General features: G+C 60.0%; 1 protein-coding gene across 1 annotated transcript in view; it reads right to left on the bottom strand.

Annotated features, from left to right (window-relative positions):
• Positions 1-3,724: 3,724 nt before the first annotated feature.
• Positions 3,725-19,609, bottom strand: part of HS1BP3 (HCLS1 binding protein 3) — a 29,271-nt gene continuing 13,386 nt past the window's right edge. Inside the window, exons 5-7 of the mRNA XM_032353208.1 lie at positions 10,719-10,879; positions 9,799-9,913; positions 3,725-5,294 (exon numbers count right to left, since the gene is read on the bottom strand). Of these exons, the coding sequence (XP_032209099.1) occupies positions 5,036-5,294; positions 9,799-9,913; positions 10,719-10,879 (535 nt within the window). The 3' untranslated portion in view covers positions 3,725-5,035. The remainder of the gene's footprint in view (positions 5,295-9,798; positions 9,914-10,718; positions 10,880-19,609) is intronic.

Genomic DNA, 19,609 nt, shown 5'->3' with positions numbered 1-19,609 from the left:
CTGGGGAAGAGGAGGCATGACAGCCCGGGGGCAGAGGGTGTTAGGCCACCCCTTGGCCACGTGGGTCAGGGCCTGGAGCTCCACAAGTCACATACTAACCTTTGGTCACAAGTGATGACAAAGGCTGGGTCCACTCCCAGCGGCAGCTTGATGGTAAGTCCCAGATGGCACCTAGCGGGCCCTCGGAGAAGGTCTTCGCCAGGCCCTGGAGCAGATGCTGGAGGCACAGAAATCATCACTTCTGCTATCCAGTCAGTCTTCTGGCAGGTCCCAGGCCCTTAGTGACTACACTGGGTAGAGCTGCCTCCTCCCGACATTTGTGTCTACCTGGACCTGTGAATGGGAACTTGGAGGTCAGGTCTTTGCAGGTGGAATTGAGGTAAAATGAGTCCTGTTGGGTCCTAACCCAATGACCGGTGTTCTTACAAGAAGAGAGAATTTGGACGCGAACCCAGAGAAGACACAGAAGCGATGGCCCCAGGAAGACGAGACGGGAGTGCCGCAGCTACACGAGGAGTCACCGCCACCGCCAGAAGCCAGAAGACGCAGGGAAGGATCCCCCCAGAGCCTCCGGAGAGCGTGTGGCTCTGCCAACACCTTGATTTCGGGATTTCTGGGCTCCAGATTGGGGAGACGATAAATTCCTGTTGTTTAACGTCACCCAGTCGTGCTACTTTGTTACAGCCGACGGGAGGCTGGGCTCAGGTCATGCGCAGCGCTGTGCGGTGGTGTCGGAGGGGAGGGAAGACGGGCGAGAGGCTGCCGGGGAGGGGGTGCCTCCCTCAGCTGCGTCTGCTGTGTGGGCAGGAGCCCGAAGATCGGGACTGAAACTGGGCACTCCGCACAGCGCACGGCAGATTCAGCTTTGACGGCCGGGGTTTCTCTATTGCTGCGACCTCTGCCATGCTTGGGAAAGGCACTCAGGAAATATTCACGGCACCTCTCGCTCCCTGTGTGCCCCTAGCCCCAGGGTTGTGCCTCCCTCTGGTCCTGGCCTCCCTCTGTCTCGCCCCGGATCCAGGGAATGACCGGCCAGCAGGGCTGCCGGGCTGCGGGGAGCTAACTCAGCTGCACTAAAAAGCCCGGTTAGAGGCTGCTGCTACCTGCTGCGTTGGCAGAGAAGCATCGGTGCCTCTGAGAGTCGTCCGCAGGGATTCCCGCTTACCCAGGCCGCGCTCAGCCCCCAGTCCCCGCTCCAGAACTGTGCTTTTATCCTAAGTGTGACTCAGGGAATGAAATCCCTCAGCTCTCACCCGTGGCCGGAGCCACGGAGGACTGGAGCCGAGGTCAGCCGGGAGAGGGGTCAGTACCAGCCCTCCAGGTTATGCTCCCCAAGTCGCTCCATTCTCCACGGTGGACATAGCTCAGCACCTGGCAATCAGGGCTCAGTGCCCAGGCTGGACGCCAGGCCGAGCTGAGCCCGCCGGCGCCTTCTGACCACCCACCGACAGCCGGCCGCTTCCCATCAGGGTTCAGCTCATCTGGGCCGGGGTGACCACCCCACGGAAATTCCTCCAGCACGAACAGGACGTCACAGTCCTGCTGGCCCCTTCACGAGAGCCCAGGGAAGTCTCTTCACTTGGCACTGTGGGCTGTAGGGGAAGGGATGTCACACAGCCCAGCTGGACCCGAACCTTCCATGCCCAGAGCCCAATGGCCGGTTTCTCCAAGGCTCCTTCAGTCAGCGATCCCTGCTGTGAGGCCTCAGGGTGCTGCCAGGGAACGGTCTGGAGTGATCAGGATTTATACTGAATTGTTCCCTCCGAAACTTGACACTTGACACTGAAAGGGCAGCCACTCAAAAAGGCTCTGGGGGTTGACCAGGCCTGCTCTGGGCAGCCATCAGAGCCCAGCAGCACCAGCATCCAGGGATGGCAGCCGCACAGCTTTTCTCCCCAGGATATGCTCAGCCGGACGGTCAGGGATCTGGGTGACTGGGCCTAACTGCCCACACCAGGCCTCCCCGGAGATTCCAGGGGTGGAGGCAAACTAAAGCCTGATGCTGGGTGTTTGATCTCTGCACAGAGCGCCAACGCCATGCCCGGACGGCGGGGAGGGGAAGCGGGCACCGAGGCCAGAGCGCCCTGGAAAGTGGCTGGATGTCTGCTGTCTTGTCTGCATGCAGTGTGAGGACTCGAGCTCGTGGAGGAGCGGGGATGTTCCTGCCCATTGCACGGACGTGAACACGGTTATGCCAGAGCTCGGAAGAGCAGGCGCTCCCCAGCGAACCCCACTGCACAGACTAGCCCGATGGGTGCTAGGATGGGGACTTCCCAGCAGAACTGGAGTTCCTGCCTTCCGGGGAGAACCATGCTGAGGGGGGAGGGGGACCCCCGCCACGGAGGGTACGTCCCGTCCACAGAGCTCATGGAGGCCTCAAAACAAAGGCTATTGCCCCTGAATTCCACCTCTCAGTTTTCTTCGTGTGGTAAGCACTCGGCGGCAGGCTTCTGGCTGCAGGGCCCTTCTCAGAAGAGTCCAACTGTCTGTCCTTGGGAGCCAAGACCCCAAGTGAAGCCTGGAGACGAGAGCCAAAGCCAAGCAGGGGGAGGAGGCCGATGCTGGCCCACAGCCCACCCCAGCTTGGGGCTTCACTGGCTCCTGGGGACTCATTTCTAGTTCCCCAGTGGCTGTCAGTCTGCACAAACACCTGGCCAGGACCTCTGGGGCCCAGGCACAGAGCAGTGTCTCAGAATCTGAGCTCCAGCGGCGGGGAAGCAGGCCAGGACGGGAGTGTGTAAGGATGTACTTCACGTTGGAGCTTAAAGAGCCGAAAACCAGTCCAAGCCTAGGCCAGTCCCCACTGTGAAGAGATGCTAAGGGTCCTCTTTCCAGACTATTTCCAAGGGTCCTGGCTGGCCAGTTACTGATGCAGTGATCCCTGCGGAGCCTGGGCCTCTGGCCCCTCGGCCCCAGTTTGCATACACAGTGGAATCCTCCCTCTGGCCTCAAATCGCCCTGTGAGCAGCAGCCTGGGAGCCTGGGCAGAGCCGTGGCGGACCCCAGGGTCCTTCCAGGGCAGCAGCCCCTGCCAAGCCCGTGGCCAACAAGATGCTCCCCTGCCCTCCCCAGCGTTCCCTGCCAGACTGGGTGCAGAGAAACCACCATCAACAAATGCTGGAGTGAGTCACTGATGTGACCTTTATTGGATCACCGGGCGTCATCAATTCACCAGCAGATCACAGATCCACGGAGGAGAACCAGCCGCAGTCGAGTGCCATTATTGGGGGATATGCCGGTCTTCACTCTGGTGTCTAGGCAGCACCAGGCCTCCAGGGAGGAGGCCGGCCTGCAGTGGGTGACCCCACCCCAGAACGGTAGGTTCCCTCTGCCACCCCTTCTGGGCACCTGCCGGCTGTGCCCTCCGCCCGTGTCATAGCTGCTGAGTAGGGGCAGCGGGTGGGGAGCTGGCACAGGAGGGAAAGCGGAGAGACAGCCCTCCCCTCAGCACTCTCTCCTTCGGAGGCCTTGCAGGGTGGGGGCGCGAGGCCTGGCAGTGAAAGGGAAGTGGATGGCAGGCACGAGGAGCCCCGCAGCCGGCAGCCGGCAGCCGCTGCCCCGGGGACGAAGACCTGGAAGCCCCGGGAAGGCAGAGGAGAAGGTATGCAGCCCTCAGACCTCATGAATGCCTACTTCCCTCCTGTCCCTCTGGCCCAGGCTGGGGGAGGGCAGCCTCCTCAGACCTGATAGCTGCCGCAGGTGCCGGGGTGCAACAGACACAGGACAGAGCAGAGGGAGTGCCCCGCAGGGTCACAGGTCTGGACACGGGGCAGGAGCAGGGCACTAGAGACGGACGGTGGGCAACAATCGGCCTGGTCTGGAGCCTCCCTCAGGGCTGGCCGGTGGTCCCGATCAAGAAAGCTTCTGGGGTCCCACCTCCAAACCCCCTTCTGGGGTCTCCATTAAGCGGGAGAAGCCAAGGGACAACAGGGGTTGCATTTCATTAAAAACCGTCTCAATAAAAACTAGTTCGGAACATGAAGAATATATTTTAAAAAAAGATACTCTTTGCTCTATTCAACACCGTTCACTGAATTTCCTGAGCACTGCACCATGCCCGCCCCGTGTGCAGGGGTGTGGGGGCGGGGGGCAAGTCTAAGGCACTGGCCCTGCTCTGGCACAGGGCTCCTTCTCCCCGGAGAGGCGGTCCCCGCTGCCTAGAGGCTGGTGAGCATGTCCAGATCTGGGGGACAGGGGAGGCCTGGCAGCACCCACCGCTGGACAAAGTACTTGAAGCAGCAGCTAAGAGTATGCTGCCTAGGCCCACCGCGAGTAGGAGGGATGCCCCAGCCTCAGGCCAGGCAGTGTTCTGGAGGGTGCCATGACCCCTCTGCTCAGAGCTGCAAGGGTGGACACTGGCCATGGCATTCCCTGGGAAAGGAGGGAGGAAGACCAGGGGCTTGTCAGGCCGTCCACACCCAAAAGAGACAGGCACTGGGCCTCATGTCTCCCTCGAGTTGGACACATGGGAAAGCACTCCGCTTAGCCCCTGGGGACCAGAGGCTGCACAGGAACACGCCACCCAACCAGGCTCTCCCGGGCACCCACTCTGCATCTGTCCCCCGGGGACCCTGTTGGAGTCTGCAGGTCCCCAGGAGCCACACTGCCCAGGGACTCCACTCCTTCTCCCAGGCTTGCAGACCCTCCCTACCCTGCAGCAGACATCGATGGACACCAAGTTTCCCCGCCCTGAGTAAGGCACCCTGGGGCTCCGCGGCCTCAGCTTCATCCAAGGGGTCGAGCTCCTGGCTAGCAAGGCACCCCACACGCTCCCCCTCCACACCCACGTGGCTGAGACCATCTGACCCCAGTTGCTGTGGGGAATCCCTCTTTCTGTGCCCTGCAGGGTTCTCTGACCCCACAGGCAAATAAAACAAAACAAAATACCAAGGTAGTACAGGGTCCTATGACCTGGGCGTCTACCCCCTCCCCTGGCAGCAGAGGTCCTGGTCCCGCGGGGCACGGTGCCTCCCTCGGTGCACATCCCTTTGGCGAGAGGCTCTGCCAGCCCAGGGCCAGTCCAGGGGTGCGAGGGTCAGAAGAGGCTGGGGGTGGCCTGGCTCGGCGCATCGTGGTCCCGGATGTACTGGAGGATGTCCATTTCGTCCATGGCTTGAATCTGCTGCTGCGGCTTCCGTGGCGCCGCTACCGCCTCTGGCGGGCCCGCTGGGTGGGGCACGGCTGGCTTTCGGGGAAGTGCTGGCTTAGCGGCCACTGGTGGCTTGGGCTTGGGCTGGGGCTTGGCTGTGGGTTCAGCCCCCAGGTTCAGAATCTGGTCCAAGTCCTCTTCAACTCTAGGGAACCAGAGGGGAAGCTCTGAATGTGACCTCCTGCAGAGGGAGCAAGTGCCTGAGGCAAGGGCACCCTGCTCTGGGCAGGGCAATGGACCCTGCCCCACCCAGCCTTTCCACAGGAGCTGGGGGACAGCCTCTGCCTTCCTTGCAGCCCCTTAGTGGCCTCTGCTTTTCAGGGGGTCCCCTGCTAGATGATGGTCCTTTAGGGGACTTGTCCTTCAACCTCCCAAGAAGAATAACAGCTGCCAGACGCCGAGTTCCTGCTCTGTAACAAGCACTGCGGACATACACAGTACCTTGATCTACCCCAAACCCCTTGGGGGTACGGCGGAGCTCCACCCCACAGGTGGGACACTGTAGCCTCAGGAGGCCAAGCTACCTGTGAGACGACCACGTGTGACGTTGCCTGGGTCTGGACCAGGGCGTCTGACTTCAGGAGCCGAGCCCTCGTCTGCACCAAGTTCAGCCCAAGAAAGACTTGATGAGGGGATCTGACCATGGTGGGTGGTGCCACCCATCCACAGTGCCCACTGTGGGCCCACTGAGGGCCGGGGCCTCGGTCCTGGACCCAACAGCCCATCGCTGGGTGGGACTCCAGCCTGTGGCAGTGAGACGGTCACACAGGACCTGCCCCAGGTACCAGGTATCCCAGAGGCCACAACCTGCCTCTGCCCTCTTTGCCTAAGCGAGCATCTGCTGCCCATTGCTGGCGGAGGAACTCAATTCGTGGAAACCAGATGCACAATGCAAGACCCTTTCAATCCATCCCAGCACCCAGCCACCCGAGGCACACCGTGCTGAATGCCTACTGAGGCCGGGCATTTCCACGTTCATTAATTCACTGAATGGTAACTAGACGCTGTCTGGGAGCAGGTCGTAATCTCATTTCACAGACAGGAAATATGAAAACTGAGGTACAAAGAGATAAAGGGCCTTGTCTGGAGCTCACGGCCAGCTTGTAAAGGAACAGGACTTGGCCTGGGGGTGCCTGGGTCTCTCAGGTGTGTGTGCCTTCCTGGGGCACCAATGCAACGAAGCCCTTTCAGACTGGAATTTCTCCAGGATTGAGGGTCTTTCTGCTGAGGCCACAGGCCCCCTGAGGCCCTTCAGGTGACACCTACTGGACATGTTGCCTCTGAGGACCTAATCCAGACCCCCTGATTCAGACTCCTCCCCTGAGGGAGGAGCTTCTCTTGGGATTCTGTGAAAAACTCCACACACCTGCATCCTCAGGAAATTCTCTCTGGGTCAGGCTTCAGGACACCTCCTGTCCAATCTTCTGTCCTTTGACAGACAGCAGTCCCATCTGGACACAGTAATTGAAAGAACTGCAAAATAAGTGACCCCTGGCAGGGTCCTTCCCCTCCCTGGGCCTCAGTATCCACATCAGGGAGGAGCTGGATGAGGTCATTTCAGGGATGCTCTAGCTTCCAGAAGATGCTAAGGAAAATGGCCCGATCAGGGCTTTCATGCTCTCAGGCACAAGGCGGACACATGCGTTCCTGGCTTCACACTCTCAGGCGTGCAGCAGCCTCCGTCCTGCCCTCTGGGAGAAGCTGCATGCCGGCCAGTCTAGTCTGGAACCGGGAGACAGCAGGAGACCCAGGGTTGGGGAACAGTGGGGAGTCTGGTAACACTATCCTGGGGGCTTTCACAGAGTCACACGGAAAGCTCCCTTTGAAATCCAAGGGCCAATTTTTGAATTCCTAAAAGAGGATGCCTGGCCCTTTATATGCTTCTTAAACCAGCGACCAGCAGAGACATCTGGACCAGTGCTGCCCATACTTGGGCCAAGGGTCTAAGGGTATCTCAGCAGGCCGCATCTGCCATGCTGGGGACAGGGGAGAGAGGGCTCAGGTGCTAGAGGCAGAAGACCCCGGAGTCCCCAACTGCGAGATGAAAACGCCGGCATCACCCAGCAAGGCCTGCAGAGCCGCTGTGGGCCTGGAAGCACAGGACATGGCTCCTGGGACATGGCTCCATTTCCCTCCCGCTGTGCCTTCACCAGTGGCCTCGGTCCACTTCGTCATGTTCCTTCCCTGGTCCTCAGTCTCCCCATGTCAATGGGGTCCAGCTCAGACATCAACCGGGCTAGGAAGCAGTCTGCTGGAGCGTGGCGTGCCCACGCCCCTGGAGGGGCGGCCTGCCAAGTACCAGCTGCCAGAGGAGCTCTGGGGTCACCCCCTGCGGTGGGGCAGAGACCCCAAAGGGAGGAGTCAGAGCCTCTGAGGATGGCAGAGCTGTCCCTCCAGCCCAGCCCGAGAGGGCCCAGCCCAAGCCAGGCCTTCGGAGAGGTAGCTGTCTTGGGTTTGAGGCAATCCCCAAAGTGCGACAAGACCGGCTGCTCCTGGCCACCTCAGCTCAGCTGTGGCCCGGCTCCCCGAGGCCCTGGGGCAGGTGCGGGCTCCTCCTGCAGCCTCCACCTGGGCTGGAGCCCCGGGACAGCTCAGGGGGACTGAATTATCCTCGAGCAGTGGCCTTTAGGAAGCAGCAGCAGCTAAGAGCCCGTGTGAGCAGCCCGGATTTATGCAGCTGGGGCAAACCCTGTTGGGAACTCATCAGCAGCTGCTGTCGTGGCAGGTGGGACCATCACGCTTGGGGTCCAGGGGCACCCCTTTCCATGAACTCTATTTCTACCCAGGCTCCCTGAGTCATGGCTGGAACTGGGTCTCACGAACGCAAGGCCCAGCTCCCAAAGAGAGGCAGCGCGGAGCTCTGAAGACCCCAGTCCCACTCGACCTCCCCAGGTCCTCACAGGGGACAGGCCGACTACTGGCCTGGCTGCACAGCAGGGGGTTACTGAGCTTGGGAGACCCCCACACCTGTGGGGCAGAGTGCTCTGGGGGGCTTCAGGCTCGTTGATGACCACAATACCATCAACAGGCGGGTGACAGCATCAGCGAATGGATGAGGATTAGGAAGCTTTTTATCGTCAGGAACCCCGATCGCTGCCTGGATAGTCGTGGAGCTGGCACAAAGAGTACGACTCGGCTCCTGCTCTCAGAACGTGAGTTCATTCTCACCAGCCGTGTGGCAGAGTGAAGGCCGGGCCACGGACACCCATTCCCCAGTAATTCTCAGAGGGCTCTGGGGGATGCCAACAGGCGTGACAAAGGAAAAGGGCCCCAGAGACCAGCGGAAACCTGCAATGCTACATGCTATTTCCTAGTCACGCCCAGAGCCGTGCTGAACACTGGTACTGCCCCAGCCGTCTGGCCACAGAACTCCTTGAAGGGACACCGGAGCCCTGAAGAACGTGGGTTGGGAAGTGCTGGCATCACAGACTCAGGAAAGACTGTGCCAAGAAAGGCCCCACAGAATGGCCTTCCTGGGACACACCGAGTCCTGGAGATGGCAGTCTCCCCAAGTAGGGCACACTCGGCAGGGCCCTGACGCCCTCCCTGGGACTGACTCTACTAGTCTGCTTCCTCGTGCCTCAGTTTCTCCTCTCAAGGTTTTGCCACCCCAGCTTCTCCCAGCCTGCTGGGGCGGTCAGGGGCGAGGACACAGATGACAGCGAACAGATGTCGGGGCCATGGGGAGATGTGAAGACAAGATGCATTCGCTGTGACTCGGGCACTGACAGGGCTAATAGCCCGAGGCTGCTAACGGCGCAGAGGACAGCGTCTTAGCACTATGTTCCTGGGAAGACACAGCTCAGCCTCCTGTAAACCACTGAGCACAGCCGCGTTCTGGGGATGTGGGTGACGCAGCGGACACACACAGTACCAAGCATGCAAGAGCGCAGCCAGCACACGCGGAAGCAGCTGGCCCAGGGCAGGAGGCAGATCTCCAAGCCTCTCCTCCTCTACGTGCTTCGAGGGTCCTGGAAGGTGCAGGAAGGACTGGACACAGACCGGGGGACTGGGTTCCAAACCCGGCTCTGTCCTGGGGGAGCTCGCATCTAGGTGGGGGCCGCTGTGAAGATGAAATCAGGCCGTGTGTAGGGTGTGGCACACAGACCACAGCCAGCACCCTGAAGCCGGAGCCCCCGTGCACACGTGCCGTCCACCCACCTCTGCGCAACAGACCATGCCTCGCCCTCCCCTAGAAAGCCTGCCCCTGGGACCCTCCTGGGACCGGCCGCGGTCCAGCACACCTGCGGTTTTCTCCCCGGGGAGGGCTGTGTGCTACCAAGAACCCATTTTAATGGTTGTTCCTAAATGTATTTATGCCAGTTATACTTGCTCTTGTGATTATATAATCTAATTATTCTCCACATAAATTATGAAAGCGTGAGTGGGGGAAGGCAAAGAGTCGTATTCACGAAGTTCTTTCTGGAACTCGCAGAGCAACCCGGCCTGTGGCCCATCCCCACCCCTGCCCCAATCCCCGCCGCTGCCTCCTGGTCAGCGCCCACCCACAGGCTCCTGCCTCTGATGGGCCAAGACGCCCTCCCTTGGTGGACGAAGCCGGTGAGATGCTCCCACACAGGGACGGGTCCCTGGCTCTGCCCAGGCTGCTCTGAGGGCTGGCGGAGGAGCGCCCGAGGGACAGGTGGTACCTGAACAGCTCTGCGTGGGACACAGGCACTCCGCTCTCACGGGCAGCAGGCAGTAGCAAGGGGTCACCTAGAGGGACGGCACCGCCGAGGTCAGGGTCTTCAAACAACTTCAGGGCTGTGGAGAAGGCAGGGGCAGAGTGGTCAAAGGATGTCCTGGCCTGTCCTCAGCAGCTGGGGGCACAGGTGGGAACAGCCTCGTCCAGCCTCCTGGCCTAGCTAGGAGACAGTGAGCAAGGGACAAGGCAGAGCAGAGAACTGGAGGAAGAGGCCCGGAAGGGGACAGCAAGAGGGCAAGGGACAGCACTCAAAGGCGATGCTGAAACTGCCAAGACATGTCCTCAGAGCCGTGAGGCTGGGACTTTCTCATCAATGTGTTCTCGGGCTCGGCACAGAGCCTGGGCCTCCGTGGGTGGTCACCAAGTGCTGGGTTAATGGGGGACAGCGTTTGTCCATCCTGAACGAGGACCCAGGTGACGAAAGGTCAGATCTCGGGACAAGTAGAGGAGTCCCAAGGCCACTCAGCTCTCCTCTTTCCGACTCTGCCCAGGACCCTCCAGTGGGGTCTACTCAGGTCACAGAGAATCTATCATAGAGCCACGGCACACCTGGGTAGTTGCATCCCCCTCCCAGACAGTGCCCACATCAGTGCCCACTGGAATGATAAAGATGCCAACCCCACTTCCCCAGGGTGATTAGAACAAACATATAGTCCTGGAAGGTTCCAGGCTATGGGGACACAAAGCACATGACTATCTCTCCAGCAGAAAATCTCCGTAAGCTGAGCATGAACCACGTCGAAACAGGACAACGGAAGATCTCCACTGTGCTCACGTGTGGTGGGTCCAAGCCACTTGTAAGAGTCTGGCTGGGTCATGGAGCAGACACCCAGAGTAGAGGGAAGGCCTGGAGGCTCTACTTACGGTCCTGGAGGGGCACGTCCTCTGTGGGGCGCTGTGGGGAGAGCTTCGAGCTTGAGCTGAAGAGCCCCTCATCAGGGTCCACCTCCTCATCAAAAATGGTGAGTCGCGGTGAGGGTTTGGGCTTCACAGCCGCTTCAGGGCGTTTCTTGGACTTCTTAGAGCTACAGAATCACAGACACAGCTCAGTTTTCACGAGAGCCCGGCCAGCGGGCGCAGATGGCCTGGTCAGAGCCATGCAGGCGAGGTGAGCTTGAACTTGGGTGAGGAAGGAACTTTCCAGTACCCTGAGGTGTAAGACCCTACTATGGGAAGCTGCTGGGCCCTGTGCCCCAGGATGTATGGGAGGAGCAGGGCAGTGTCAGCCCGAACAAGATGACTGCCGGACAGCTCTCCGCCCTGACGGGCCAGCCAGGACTCAGGCCTGCCTGCCCGGGGAACGGGGCAGAGCAGCTGCTCTCCTTCTGGAGGCTGCAGGGGCCGAGTGCCCCCAGGGTTCCCAGGGCCAGGCTCTTCAGAGCCACTTGGAAAGGGGGGTGGATGCAGCCTGAGGCTGGGATCAGGTGGTACCCAGGGACAAGCAGAAAGCAGCCTTGAGAAGGGAAACCTCCATCACTCCAACAAATACTTCAGTCCCATTGAGCGAGCCCCATCTCCTTCAGGAAACTTCTCGGCTACTCAGAGCATCCCCCACTGGCTCTGTCTCCCTCATCAAGGTCCCTTGATGTCTCAGTCACCCAGTGGCCAAGGTCCTCCCTTGGACCAGATGCTGCTTTGGCAAACTGGGAGAGGGCACGAGGGAGAGTTCTGGGCCATGGGCCTGCTTCGTTTCCTGCCCTGGGGGGTGGTGATGCAGAGCGCACAGAAGCCTTTACCGACTTGGACCCTGCAGCTCTGCATACGTAAGCCACATTGCAGATAAATAAACAAACAAACTTAGATTTATTTTAACACGGCGATCCAGTCCCTGCTGTGGATACCAAAATTAGCCACTATAAGGTTCCTGCAAATAGTGAAAAGACGCTGTTTACTGGAAACAGAATTTCTGGGGTGCCTGTCTGCCTGGCGGGCAGTTCCACTAGACGGAGGTCACCGTCTGAGCTCCTGCTGGCAACACTGTGTGGGAAACCTGCGGCAGAAGCCGGCCCTTCCTCGATGGCACAGACCAACCAGCGGCAGATGGACAGAGTGCCAGCGGCCCCAGGGGCTGGAGGGCAAGCTGCTCAGAGGAGCCCATTCCCACGGTCCGGCTGCGACCTGTGGTCGAATCGGAGGCTCAGCTGAGATGGAAGAAGCTGTGGGAGCTGCAAAGGCCCCTGCCGCGGGGTCACACCTCCAGGACGGAGCACACCTATGCACTCAGGGCCGAGGCCTACTCGCAGTCCTGCGCTCTTGTCCCCTTGTGGTGTCCCCGCAGCAGGGAGATCCAGGGTGGGGTGAGGACAATAGGCTCAGGCCTGCACATTCTGAGGATGAAACGGAGAGCAGAGACTAAGGGCAGGGGTGTGCCAGGAGGTCCCACGCGCCCCGACCCTGCTTCCTCCATCCTGGGCACAATCCAGACAGGCTCAGGTCACAGACCTCCTAGGCACATGACTCTGCTTTGGTGCCACCCCCAAGCCCTGCTTGTGCTGGGCCTTCTCCGTCCGCATAGCAAGTGCTTTCCAGAACCTTCCGCCATGCCACCTCACACACCCTGAAGGGCCAAGGAGGACTGCTCTGACAGGGACACCTGCTCTTTGTTTCTCGGATCAGGGTGAGCCGGTCCGCCTTCCTGACCCCTGGGACGTGGGTGCCAGAGGCAGGCCAGACAGAGACGGCTCCAGCCGAGAGCTACTGAGTCAGAACCCCAGGGCCGGCCCAGGAAGCCGCACTGGAGTCTCCGAGGAATCTCTGCAGCTACTGGCCCAGCCTGAGGCCTGTGGGCTCGGCCCCACTGCTGGCCTCCATCACCCAACAGACAGCCCTCACCTGGAGCCCTGGAGCGTGAGGGCCGGAGGCTTCCCACAGACCAGAAATCAGAAGAGCGGCGGAAAGATGGGAGCGGTCTTGCGAACAAAGGACGGGAGAGGACAGCATGATGAAGTCTGTCTACGGGGAGATCTGGGACTTCCTGTCTCACACCTACTTCTGGTTCTGAGAACACAAGTTCGGCCCGACTTTCCTGCTGTGTCAATTTTCCTCCCAAACGGGATGAATGATCTCGTTTTTCTCCTCAGAGACATTTCTGATCTTTCATGGTCTTGAAATGACATAAAGCCAATCTGTGGCACGCGGGGGCGTCCCGTCAGGCAGGCACCGTCCGTACTCCACCCCCCACCCCCGACCGGGCTACCCTCCGTCTCCCCAGCCCTCCCTGAGCGTCCCCAGGGGAGGCAGAGAACAGGCCGGAAACAGGGAGCACTGACCGCTCCAAGCCCCAGGGTCCTGCTCCGGTTGGCCCCTGAACTCGAGTCTCTGGGACACACCCGTGTGCCTGGTTCAGAGAAGACGCTCCACAGATACTGGGTCAAAGAGAGGGACCGATGGATGGAAGGACAGAGGGAAGGAAGGAAGGAAAGAGGGAGAGGGAAGCACAGACGCGTGAACAGGGAGATGGACGCGGGACAGCACGTCTCTCATCCAGACTCATTTCTGCCTGCTCCCCAGGAAGAGCGGAGAGGGGGTGCGGACGGGGTTCCCAGCACCAGTCCCAGACAGAGACGGTGCCTGGAAGGCTTCACTCCTCCCAAGCTGGCGGTCACGTCAGCTGGTCTCCTCATCCGCCCTCAGCCACTCTGTAAGCAGCTGGCGATCACCCCGGATGCCCTCTGGGACCCACACTCACCCACGCGCACCTCCTGGGCTGAGCTGTGAGACCTGCCACTGCCCCAGAAGCTCACAGCTGACTCAGAGGCCCATAAACCCGTCATGACCGCACAGGGCAAGGGTTCTGGAATGTGCGGAGGATCCAACCCAGCCTTAGGGGCTTCCTGGACGAGGCAAAGTGAAACAGACACGGACTCAGGCAGAGGAAGGGAGCCCCTCATCCGTGGGGTCTGCCAGAGGCATGGCTCAGGCACGATCAGGAACCAGGTCCCCAGGGCAGCACGGCTTGTGGTCCATGGAGAAAAGATCAGGGCCAGGCCTGGGGAAGCACTGCAGTATGATGAGGAAACGGGGTCGGGGACATCAGAAGGCAAAGAGCTCCTAGAACACGTGGACGGTGAGGTGATCAGTGAGCAGAAGCGGTGAGTCTAGAATGATGCCAGACTTCAGGCCTCAGGGCGAGGTCGCGCACGGCCTGTGTGAGGTGAGTCTCTAAGCCCGTCTTCCCCTCGTCCACACTGTGTGAGCACGGACTCGGGCTGCATACACAGGCTATGGCCCTGCCCCGACCCCCACCCGCCCCGGTCCCTGCTCTGCTGCTGCCCCCACAGCATCCACCCAGCTCTCTGCGTCATGCATCACCCGACTCTGCTGTGCCCGTCTGCCACCCGCCATGCCCGTCTGCCACCCACCCTCTGTGCCACCGCAATATAGGGTGCCTCTCCTTTCTTCACCGAAGGGAGGCCAATAGGACTAGACTCTTGTCACCAGGGCTGGGGCAGCGGGACGCGGAACGGAGAAGTGTGCAAAGGACAGACCTCCTGGAGAGAAGGCAGGTCACCTGAACTTGGGCGGGCTCTGGCACAGGGGGCACGAGGTGGGGCCGTGCAGGGAGGGCCTCCCTGGACGGGTGCAAGTCTGTGGAAGCAAGTCTCTGTAGCAGGCAGGTTTGTGCATGGACAGACACCAGCTCTCCTGCCTCGTGCGTCTGCTGGCAGACAGATGTCCCGAATGGGCCATGTGGCACAGGCAGGGGAGGAGCGAACACGGGGAGGCAGCAGGCGCCCAGGCTGACAGCACTGACAGTCGGAGTCACAGCCCCACTCATGGGGCTCGGGCACTGCTCAGGCAGTGACAGACACATGACAGCAGCCTCCCCTCTGGCCACCCAGGGGGCCTGTGCCCATGTTTCCAGGTGCACCTGTGCCCCTGGCCGACCACCGAGAGCCACCGGCTGCCCAGGACCTGCATCACTGAGTTGTGGGAGCACCTCCTGGACCCAAGGGAAGGCAGTGGGTCCTTCTGATGCCCAGACTCACAGACAGCACGACGCACCCTCCAAGCCAGGGTGGTGCGTAACCAAAGACAGAGATCAATCTCCTTTCTAAGCGTACTATGTTCCTGTTTTCCAATAAAGCATTTTTCATTTTTAGATTTTAAATTCAGCTTCTCTTTCTTTGAGGGAAACTCGCAGAGTGACCGTGAATGAAATTCCGTGACCTGTGTTCCGGGACAATGTCGTCTGTACCAGCGCCAGGCCTCGGGGCCTCCACGATGACCCAGTCCTCACCGGGGCGTGGGTCACGGGGGACAGGCAGTCACCCCCGAGCCGTGCCTGCCTGCCCGGATGGGAGCTTCGGGGAAGCGCTGGACGGGGGCTGAGCAGAGCCGGGAAAGCAGCGCTCCGGGCAGAGAGGCTTGTGCAAATGCCAAGGAAGGAGGTGCGCGGTGTAGGCGCAGTGGCCTCGAGCTGGGCAGCAGGCACACGGGGGAGGGGAGTCTGAGGGGAAGTTGGGGCCAGAGCCCACAAGGCCTGGGGGAGAGTCTGGCCTCCCTATTCCTGGGGAGCAGCCCTGGAGGGGATGCAGGGAATCCACGTGTGACCTCGGGTCAGTCGGTTCACTTCTCGGGGCCTGTTCCCTTAGCCGTTACATGGGAGTAAGGAATGCTCTGGAAGCGGGAGCCTGCATGCAGGGCGGCGCAGGGCACAGCAGGAGCCTGATACCAACTAGGTTCACATCAAGCTCCGGCCCCACGACTGTATTCTGTGCTCTGACAAATACACAAGGCCTGCCAGGTAAAGACCCATCATTTTTTGAAGCCCAGGGTCACATTCAAGGATCTTTCTCAACAGCCAGAGCTGGACTCCCCAGGCCATTGAACCCCACTCGAGGGCTCACAGATCAGCAGCCCCCCCAGGACGCCCCTGCCTTTGCACCTCGTGCGAGCGGACGTTTTTTCCCCGGCCTCTCACCCAGCATGGTGCCCCGCACCACCACCGAACCAGGCCCGTCTGGCTGCAGGGGCCCTGTCGCCGCCAACCACCAACTGCTGGGAAGCAAGGCCCCAGCTCTGGCCGCACCCCTGAGGGACTGAATATACAAACGGGCAATGGGCAGAGCAGACGTCAGACAGATCCGTGTCTCACACCCTGCAGCCACCAGCCCAGGGCATCAAACCACAACACAAACTGTCAGCTACCCTAATCTTTACTCCGGCTTCCCTCCTCATCCAGCAGCCAAAGAAAGCCAGCTATGCTCCACTACGCTCCCCGAACCGACCGCAGAGCGTGCGGGACGCCACACAGGCAGCAGCCTCCCTCGCCAACAGCCTCCAGTCGGGCACAGCCGAGCCTCCTCTTTCCCACTAGGAACCGTTCCTACTCCCAGCCTGCCTTGGAGTCTCTGCTAAATGCAGGTCTGACCCCTCCCTCACCACGGCCGGCTCCAAATCAAGGCCTTAGCCTGTTCTCACTTGGGCCATTTTGGTTTTATTCCCACATCCCCGACGATAGTCCAAATGCTCACATGACCCATGGGGCCTGGCAGTCCCTGCGATTGTGAAAACCCATCACCCCCATCGCCCAAGCTGGAGAACGCATGGGCGAGGGCCAGGAAGCTGGCATCCTGGCATAGGGGGCTCTCAGCCTGGTGGGGGGAACAGGCAAAGTCCATCCCAGAGGTCCATGGTGCAGAACTGGGTGGTCTCGGGCAGGTTTCCGAGTAATAACCACAAAGACACTGGCTTTGCCTCCAGTCCCTCAGGTGAAAGTCTGTCATTCTAATGCTGTCCCTTGGGGGCAGCTTGAGGCAGGGGAATGGCAGGCATGACCTCCAAGAGTCCTTCCCCAGGGAGTCAAGTGACCATTCAGTCCCACCCAGGCTGCGGCAAGTCCGGCAGGTTGCACTGGGTGCTGGGAGCTGCAGGAAGTGGGCAGGCTGTCTCTAGTTCAAACAGCCCACGGCTTCTTCAGAGCAGAGCTGACCTCACATAGGGATAACATTACACAAAGGACATTTCCTATACTACGTCTCACTTTATCAACCACCGGGACTGCACTTTGTCTTTCGTTTATAAAGAGAGAAACTGAGGCATGAAGAGGTTCAATGACCTGCCCCATGCCCTTGGGGATCTCAACCTGGGCCTGCTGGCCTGTCATTCTGCTCCGGGCTGACCACACACCCAGCTATCCCAGTGGCTTTAAACCATGCTCTAAGGGGCCTGGCCTTCCACAGAGCCACGCAGGGCCACGGGAGAGGTGAGCTGAGGCCTAGGAGGCAGATGTCCAGTCCCTACTCCTGTCCCAACCAGGTCAATTCTCCCTCGGGCTGTTTGATACACACTGGGGCTCTGTATGAGATTTCTCCTGAACTGAAGTTCTTGCTACTAAATTAAAAGAGTGGAAAGCAGATGCCTGGGTGGCCCAGTCAGGTGAGCGTCTGCCTGCGGCTCGGGCCATGATCCCGGACTCCCGGATTGAGTCCCACATCCGGCTCCTTGCTCAGGGAGGAGCCTGCTTTCCCTCTCTGCTTGTGCACACGCGCACTCTCTCTCTGACAGATAAATAAATCTTCAAAATGTCACCTTAAAAAAGAAAAAAAAAGTATACAGCAGTGTCACACCATTCATTCAGGCCAGACTTTCTGCGCTAACATGGATGAGGAGATCTGGTCAGTAGAGCACGCGTGGCTGCCCTAATGGGGGATGTGACTGTGACTGGTAGGACAGCTGTCACCGTGCCCCCTGTAGTCCTCATTGATTTTGGTCCCAGGCCAGGCCAGGGCTGACTGCACGGCCCCACTGTGACTGGGAGAACCGCCCCCTAGTAGGTGGCAGGTGGCAGGGGAGCGAAGCCAGAGAGCCGGAGGGGGCCCCCCCAAGGCTGCCTGGGACCACCCTCCTGGAAGCCCTGTGGAAGCCCCGTGGCCAGTGGACCTGCTGCTCCTGTCTCAGTTCCCTCTGCCATACCCAAGGCCCTCATCAACTTTGGCTTCTGGGGCTCCTCAAGCGGGACTTTCCCCGTGGATCACCTAGAGAATTCCTTAAAGCCCCAGTCCGAGGGGCTTCTCGCGAGCTGCAGGGTGTTCAGGGCTCCCAGCGGGCCTGCTACCCACGTGAGTGGGGTGGGCGAGGAGCCGCCCTGCGCAACTCCCCGCACACCCCGCCATGGCCTACCTGGGGGACACGGTGCTTCTGAATCTCAGAAACTGTACTTTTGTGTGGCATCGATGGCGGCGGCCGCTAACCTCACCACGGTCACTACTTCACCGTATGTATGTGCATTAAATCACACAGAACACCTCAGACTCACACAATGCCGTATGCCGACCAGTTCTCAATAAAGCTGGGGCAGAAATAAATCAGTCTCCCAATGGGAGCAAGTCTAGGGGTACCTCTGGCAGTGTGCTGCGGGGTTTCCAAAACCCCAGGGTCATCCCAGATCAGTGATGTTACCCAAACGTCGGGTAAGACATTTTTATACTAAGATGCGTAGGATTCTTTTGTGAAGATAACGCAACATTTGTATAAACAATTGTGACAAAACGCATGATTCATGCTCCAAAAAAAGGTCCAGCTTCCCTGCTGGAGGCCGTGCACAGGCCACTGGGCACTGGCCCCACTCCTGTGAGCAGAGAGCAGGAACCCAGCCTTGAGGGAAGGCATGTCCACGCAGGAACCAGCCTGTCCCTAAAGGTGCCGATGTCCCTAAGGGTCCTCTGGGACTGGGGGCTAAAGAGGGGACTCCCTGAGCACTGGGGGAAGAGGTGGGAGGCAGGAGCCTCGCGAGTAGGCAGAGAGACCTTCCCAAAAGAGAGGGACTGGGTCCCTAAAGAATGCTTCCCTGGAGGGGCACAACCAAGGCCCCTGGGCAGAAGAGCCCAGGACCTGGCTCTAGGGCAGTTATCCGGGGGGAAAAGCTCCCCACAGGGTCAAGTTCCTCACCGCCTGTAATAGCAAAAACTTTCGGAAAACACCACAGTGCCCCCAGGCAGGCCTGGCAATGCCACTTACAGGCCATCGACCCGGCGGACCAGCCCAGTTACGAATGTAGAAGTCGATGTACTGATCTGGAAAGAAGACCCAATACAAGCTGAGAACAAGCAAACCGTGGAATGGTGCACACAACGCAATCCCATTTTGGGTTTGAGAAACGGACATCCAGAAGCACAGACCTTCAGGGCAAAAGGCTTTCGCTGTGTTTTCAATTGTCTGTACCAGTCGTGTATCATCGGAGTTCCGATTAAAGACGTTCCCAATGAGGTATTTCCAGCAGAAGGCAGAACTAGACGGCAGAACTCCATCTTTCTCAGAGGTGCAAAGTCTCTAACACCGAGAGTGAGACCCGACAACTCTGTGGGATGGAGAGGGGACCGTGACAGGACACGGAGAGAAGAGCACAGCGTGCAAGGCTTGTGTGCTCGGCGTACAGATCTGTGGGTCACGCCTAGACCAGGACGCTCAAACCCCCCGCGAGCAGGGGAGCAGCATGGCCAGGACGGGCCCACGGAGAGCGCTTTCTGTCTTGGAGCACTCGGTGTTGGTGCAGCAACTCTTTCCCCCTAATCAAAACCAGGTTTAAGAGACAAAGAAAAGCCAGGCCTTCTGGGCACGGGGCTTTGTGCTGGCAACCCGCACCCCCGCCCCCACCGCCCCCCCAGCAGCCCTGCCATGGAGCAACAGCGCCCCACCAGGCCCACGGTAGGAAGGACAGATGCCTGTCGCCTGGAAATGAGGCAGCTCAGGAAAGCCAGGCCCACAGGAGTGCTGGGGTGGGGGTAGGGGGACACATCTGGGAGTGTGGCCGC

This window comes from Mustela erminea, chromosome 7, assembly GCF_009829155.1.
Source record: "Mustela erminea isolate mMusErm1 chromosome 7, mMusErm1.Pri, whole genome shotgun sequence".
NCBI classification, from domain to species: Eukaryota; Metazoa; Chordata; class Mammalia; order Carnivora; family Mustelidae; genus Mustela; species Mustela erminea.
The sequence above is the reverse complement of the archived record's forward strand: the minus strand, read 5'-3'. Positions and strand labels throughout refer to the sequence as shown.